Below are 7,338 nucleotides of genomic sequence, written 5' to 3'. Positions count from 1 at the left end.
CCATTCCGGTTTCCTCTCACAGATGAAAACCATGATTGTTAGACTAATTGGTAACTATAAATTGTCCCTAGGTATGAATCAGATAACGAATGGTTGTTTGTCTCTATGTGGCCCTTGCACTGTGACTGTTGGATATGGGCACCTGTGACCCCTGAAAGGAAGAAGCGGGTTAAGATGGATGGATGGATAGGCATTAATGCAAATACCCAGGCAGGCGGTCATCTTGAAAGTGTTTAACTCTAAAATTCAGTTAGTTGCAGATGTACAAATTTCAGAATTTTGTTAATATTTATCTAGAAATTCAGTGTTTGACAACAGCAAAAGGTAAAAAGTAGACCACAGAAACAACAACATAACACCTCAATAACAGATTTTTTGAGTAATTTACTGGTGAATTTTAAACTACCATTTATTTCACACTTGTAGTTTATAACAATAAAATTAGCTCACTTTACAGTGTATGTGTCTGTGAGAGAGAGAGCGAGGAAGACAAAGAGAACAAGATTGTTACACCATGATTTGCTTTGTGTTTTCAGTGCTTTAAATATCTCAGAAAAGCAACATGCATTTCAATGGTTGTGTCAGGAGGAATCCACTCCACACAACCTATCATCTGACATAGTGGAAGCTCCAGATCTGACTCATTTTTTGATAGTGTTAAACATCAAAGATGGAGAAAATTGGTAAAATGTAAAATTTCTTCTTCTCTTCTCAATGACAGCAGGACGTTCAGTGCCTGAGAGACAGAAAACAAAAAGAATTTCAAACAAGACTTTTAATAGCTTCAGGTCTAAAACAGACAACTATTTCTTCTTTTCTGTCCTGAGAAACGTTTCCTTTTTGTTGTTAATCTAGACACAACAAACTGGTCCTACTAGTTTCTCAGATTTTTGAAGCTTTTAAAGTTTAAAATGTTAACTCCTAGTTGTGTGAAAGCACATGCTAAAAGGTGCGGTGTAAAAGTTTGTATTTTTACATCATCATTGTATTCAGGCTGATCTAACCGCTTCGGGGTGGCTGTAGCAGAGTGGTCAGGATAGTCGTCCCTCTAGTGCAAGCGTTGGCATTTCCATTCCCTGCTATTTTGTCACATGTCGAAGTAACCCAGGAAAGACACTGAACCCCCACTGCCTCTGATGTGTGTCTTAGTGTATGAATATGATTTAAAGCAGTTTTCCCAACCCTGGTCCTCAAGGCACACTGCCCTACATGTTTTAGAAGTTTCCCTACTTTAACGCACCTGATTCAGATGACTGCAGTTCAACAAAAGACTGTTAATCAGTTATCAATTGAAATCAGCTGTGTTGTGTCTTGTGAGAAGGAGGACACATGAACTGATTTTAAACAAGTTAACTTTATTCCTTTCGCACTGTCATGGTCTGTGTTTATCAGTGTGCATTGCCAATGCAATGCACACTATTGTGATTCGTTTCCCATCCAAGTTATCTCCACTTTGGCATGCTTCTCCTCCTGCATACTTTGTCCTAGAGCTGCCTTTGTAATTTATATCTGTAAAGCTCCTGTGCCAAATGATGGCCATGCCTGTTGGTGCCTGTACAACTTATAATTTTTGAAATATTAATGTTTAATAATTTCTAATGGGAGTCAATAGAGCCTTGTATTGGTCCAATACTGCCCCCTGCTGTATATACTCAGTACTGAACCATAGCTTAATAATATTTGATCTCAATAGTTCAGTGGTTACAATACTAATATGATTGTATTTTGATGTTTTACTATAATGTTGTCTTAATACTGTTCTACTTTTGTAATATTATGCAGTTTAGTGTCAGTAATTGTATTGGCAATGTGTCCTCTTTCTGCACACATACAAACCAACCCCTGGCACCAACCTTGGCCACAGCTCTAATGGTCTAATCCTCAATGCCATGGACTTTCGTGTGGGAGAACAGGGTTCAAAACCAGCTAAAGCAACTTTAACAGAAAATCTCTACAAACTTCATATTGTCACACAATTACCCTTATTACAAACACCTGCTGACTTGACAAGCACAAGCTGGTGTAGAAAACACATTTGTACTTGGTCACAGTTCATTCTGCAAGTCCATTGCTACATGGCAATGCGCACTTGTTTTTACATCGTAAAAGCCCATGTCTAGTTTTACCTTAGTTTTTCTAGTGTTTCTGTTTCTCTGTGTATGCCTGCCTTGGTGTTTTCCTCCCAGGCACAGCTGGGGCCTGATGTACAAAGACTTGCATGGAATTCTTACTGAAACCTGACGTACGGTCAAATCCAGAACACGGCATAGGCACAAAAAAAACCAGGATGTATCAAACCGTGCATACGCCAGAATCCACGCACATTTCTTTTGTACATCTCAATAAACGTGGAACTGAGTGCGCGTGAGACTCCTCCCCTGACACGTCTTCATTATCATATGTTAAACAGATGCAAATTACTTCCTGCATGTGTGAAGGACACTTTTGTTTGATCCCTGCGTGATCAGAAATGATTTCTAGAGTCAGGAAAATAATGATTTTATTATAATGTGAATGAGAAAATATCGTTAAGTACATCAGAAATAAAATATGTTTATCACGCAAAGAACGACTGATTGTGTGTTGTGTGTGTGTGTGTGTGTGCGCGCACGTCAGTGTTGTGTAAAGTACCTCAAAGTGATACTTCAGTAAAAGTACAAGTATCTTATAAAAATACTTTGGTAAAAGTTAAAGTCTTCTCTAAAAATATTACTTGAGTAAAAGTCTTAAAGTATCTGATATTTTTTGTACTTAAGTATCAAAAGTAAATTTCTAACACAAAATCTACTTAAGTATTAAAAGTAAAAGTAYTGAGTAAAAGTGAGCAGTTAGATTTTCCCAAATGACATTTATTGGGAGGTGACTTCTCCAAAAAATATATTTTTGAACGACGTGCAGCTGTGATGGGTTGTGTACAAGCTAATAGTGTGTCAGAATGGTATATATTTATACTTCTCATCCAAACACAATTAAATTCACTTTATCCAGGACATACTATCTATCAGGATAGGATTTTTTAAAGTAATAACAACTCAGAATAAAATAGGAGTAACGACTTTCTACTTCTTAACTTTTTTAAAAATGTAGTGAGTAGAAAGTACAGATAATTGTGTAAAAAATGTAAAAAGTGCGCTGAAAAATAATTACTCAAGTAAAGTACAGATAACCAAAATTTTTACTTAAGTACAGTAACAAAGTATTTGTACTTAGTTACTTTACAACTCTGGTGCACGCGAATGCTGCTGTGTTGCACAACCAGCTCATCATCCATTCTGAGTCTGAAAATATTAACTTTGTGCACGAGTTTATTACCATAATGACTGTAAACACAGAGGAACWTAAATGTTTGGTAGAACATAGATCTTAGTTTATTTCATAGCTGATATGAAGAAACGAGTCTCTGCGTCTCAGTAGAGTTCACATGACGTGACGTGATGTTGGAGAGTCTCCACAAACACTGAAGCACCGCAGCCTTTGTGTGCAGTCTGTCTGTCTGTCCAGCTTTTGCTCTCCTACTTACAGTATTTTCACAAGTTGTAAAGTGAACTTCCACGTGTCATTTTGGAGAAATCTACAACAACGTAAACGCCAAGTATGAAACATCACTGCTGACAAGGGTGCGCGCTCCAGAGCTCGACCAAAACTCAGCCTTTAGACTCAGATGGATGAGACCATTCCATTGGTCATGATTCAGCTCTGGGTGGACTGGACTGACACAGTCCTGATGGGTTTGCCAGCTCCCTCTGGAAAGCTCCTGTGGAACCCCAGTTTGATCTGCACGTGCAGCGCATGGCTCCTCGCTGTGTCGCATTCCAGAGTGCCGCAGTGCCAAACTGAAAGAGGATTATTCCTGAAAATGGTGGATGAGCCACTCATCATCGTAGATCACAAAATTCTGTTTATAAATAAAAGCTCTGCGTGTTTCACTATTTATCATATCCTCCAGTAAGTCTGAATTCGTTCCTGTTAAATGTATTTTTGGCACAACTTTGCTCATCTTTTATTTAACTGTGTCCATGTGGATGTAATAAGTGTTAATCATGTGGATGTAATAAGTGTTAATCATGTGGATGTAATAAGTGTTAATCATGTGGATGTAATAAGTGTTAATCATGTGTGTCTGGTGTGAACAATAATTATTTTCACATCATGAACAGTTTCTCAGAATCACCTCTAAGTGTCTCCAATTGAACCAAAACCACAGAAACATGCGTACGCCAGCCCTGGAGTTTGCGTGGGGCTGTGCGCATTTCCATGTTAATTCAGTTTTGATACATCCAGAGTTTTGCGTGGAAAATGTTTGTGCGTATGCACCATTGATAAATGAGGCCCCTGATCTTCATGTTTCCTCCTCAAGTGTTTCCAATCAGTCCCTTGTTTGCTCAGCTTTATATACTGTGTCTTGTCTTCACTTCTCTGTTGGCTCATTGTACTGCTTCCCCTCAGCCAGTGTGGCGTCCTCCTGTGTTCCTGTTCTTTGTGTTTTTCTGAGAGAGATTTCTTGTGAGTAATTTTGAGCTGCCTCACCAGCCTTTTTCTTTAAATAAAGCCGTTTTGCATTTTGAAGATTTTTGCCTGCGCCCTGGGTGGCTCCTCGCCACAACCTCACAGACGCCAAAACCAGAATGGCAGCACAGAACAACATTCCACAAAAGGGGCTCAATAGCGCCTTCAGCACCAACTCTGCTGGGTGAGAGGCACCACACCAATCAATACCCAGAAGGGAAAATGCCAGAGAAATCTGTCTCTCACAGGCGGCCCATTCAGCCTGCCAAACGAACTGCACTAACCAAGGGGTGGAGAAGCAGATGAAAAAAGCTAAACAATCATTTGAACAGGAGGTAGGAACAACCTTTTCTGTAACAGACTGAGGAACACAGTCAGTGTGAAAAGGTATAATTTGGGGTCCTGTAGGAGAACGGCGGCACCTAGGAACCTCACCTGAAAAAAACAGTTTGTCAGTTTTATTTGAATGTTCTCACCTACTGTGCAGCATTCTCAGTTTGTTCTCCTCCTGCTTCTGATTTTGACAGGTCACTCTGCAAAGAGACAGAGAGGCAAACTGTATAATCATTACATGTTCACATAAATTCATCAATGCATAAAGCTGCACTTATCCCAAAACAAGCATATCTTGTTTTTTTCTGTATAAATAGTTACAAAAATATGCCATGGCTTTTGATAAAAATTTCTTGTAAATGAAAAAAAAAAGCCTTTCAAAAGCCTTTGCTATAATAGGGCAAAAGGTCTTTTAAAAAACAGTTATATACGGTACCGTAAAAAGACTTTTCATCTTACTTGAAAATTTGAAGTTTTCCCTGGTAGAGGGTAAAGTAGAAAATGTATTTTGCATGCTAAAAGAAAAAGTTGTTTTTACACAATCACTAGAAAAATTCACCTGAAAATACCAGAATCCTCTTCAAAATCGTTTGTCGTCTAACACATGGATAAAGTTGTAATGACAATAAAAGTATAAAACAAACAACAGAAATGAAAACAAAAAATGGTTAGTATATATGTCAAGCACTAGTGTGTGTCTCTTACCGCCTTAACAAATCCACTGGCCACTGCTGCATTCTCCACACCTTCCACCGCAACCTGGGCTACTTCGTTGACCCCGGAAACAGCAGTGTCAGCAACCATGTTTGCCTGTTCAGTTGACTTCTGAGCAACTGTATTATAGAGAAACATTTCAAAATTAAAACTGCAAACTGCTTGTAGCTTGTTGTCAGGAGAGAACCAGAAAAAAGGTAATTAACTATTTCTGTCCTACACTACACTTACCATGTCCCAACATGGTACCATGGCACCAGGTCACTTTACTGACCAATATTTATTCACCTTTTTAAATCAGACTCATATTTACCAAAGTCTAAATGATTGTATGAAATGCAGGGAAATCTTATCTCAGACCAAAATACTCAAAGATTAGGAACCAGATTGGTCTTTTATGGCAATTAATTATGAAAAAATAGCAAGAATCAATTTAGATTAGATTAGAGAGACCTTCATTGCCATTGTACAGAGAGCACAATGAAATTACTGTTCAGAACACCCATTCAGAAGAAGACAGAACAAACATAGGAGAACAGGTGCCCTGGGTCATGCAGCCACTGACCCTGCACAGAGCAAGCATCATCTTCATGAAGACATCACGAGGAGGCGCTACCCTTAACAGAAAAACTAAAAACCACACAAGGGAAGCTGAGGAAAAAAATAAAAACATCATATTATATCAACACTGTGACACACTATGGTGTTTATAAAAAAACTCTGCAAAGAGCAGATTTATTAGCCAGAGGAGTAAGTGAGTTTAGGGGGGCGTGTATCTGAAGCCATGAATGTTGTATGCACTTGTGTGAATATCTGAAGAATGAGCCCAAAGAATCAAGTCCCCAAAACCAGCACAGCCATAGTTCAGAATATTGATGTCAACTGTTCATTCTGTGCAGCTTTCAGCCTGCTCCAGGAACCAGATCACAGATGGGTGTGAAAGGAGGGGGAGGAGGGGACAGACCCTCATTTGACGTCAGCATCCAGGAAGAATTTAGTCTACAGCTCAAGGCCATGTAGGGGAGAGCCAGATTCTGTAATCAGTTGTTTTGGGAACAGAAAAAGACAGGCAGACAATAACAATTTTCCATCTGCTTCAATGTCTGCTGGTACATCTCAAGGTGGCGAATCCAATCAGACAAATAATGTGGACAATCCCACCCAGCCGTGCTATCAGCTTCTCCAAGATCAATTCTACTTGGCCAGCAAAGTCCAGGGACCACAGCCGGCCCGCGACCCTCAATAGAACCACTTGCAGACCGAGTCCAGCTCGCTCAAGGCAAATGTTCGAGTACTGATAGTACAGCCATCCATCAAATTGGTCAGTCAGCCAGGAAAAGAAAAGCCACCATTGTTTTTTAGAATACCAGGAGACCACCAAGCCAACCTGTAGAATCCAGTGATCGGAGTCCAGCTATATCCAGAACAGAGAAGAACAGAGGTCCCAGTTTTGACATGTCCTCCCATGGAAGAAGAAAAAACTTTGTTCCAAAAATTTATTAAGAGGCTAGCTAACCAAATCCATAAAAATAAAAATATCCATAATTTCTGGTTTTGGATGAAAATGTAGAGAAGGCTCCAAGCAGCAAAACAGAGAAGATAAGGAAGGGCAGGAGAGAAGGGAAAAGGGTCTTACCCCTCCGAGAGCGGAACAATACATATATATATGTATATATACAGGAGCAAAACAGAGAAGAGAAGGAAGGGCAGGAGAGAAGGGAAAAGTGTCTTACCCCTCCGAGAGCGGAACAATATATATTTATATGTATACATATATATATGTAT

The 7,338-nt window shown here is 39.4% G+C and overlaps 1 protein-coding gene across 1 annotated transcript in view; it reads right to left on the bottom strand.

The window, feature by feature from the left end:
- Positions 1-391: 391 nt before the first annotated feature.
- LOC106532678 (alpha-synuclein) overlaps positions 392-7,338 on the bottom strand; it is a 27,594-nt gene continuing 20,647 nt past the window's right edge. Inside the window, exons 3-5 of the mRNA XM_014028808.1 lie at positions 5,545-5,672; positions 4,983-5,039; positions 392-736 (exon numbers count right to left, since the gene is read on the bottom strand). Coding sequence (XP_013884262.1) covers positions 4,983-5,039; positions 5,545-5,672 — 185 coding nt within the window. The 3' untranslated portion in view covers positions 392-736. The remainder of the gene's footprint in view (positions 737-4,982; positions 5,040-5,544; positions 5,673-7,338) is intronic.

The sequence above is a fragment of the Austrofundulus limnaeus genome, unplaced genomic scaffold (genome assembly GCF_001266775.1).
Source record: "Austrofundulus limnaeus strain Quisiro unplaced genomic scaffold, Austrofundulus_limnaeus-1.0 Scaffold809, whole genome shotgun sequence".
Taxonomy (NCBI): Eukaryota; Metazoa; Chordata; class Actinopteri; order Cyprinodontiformes; family Rivulidae; genus Austrofundulus; species Austrofundulus limnaeus.
This window is presented reverse-complemented; position numbering and strand designations above follow the sequence as displayed.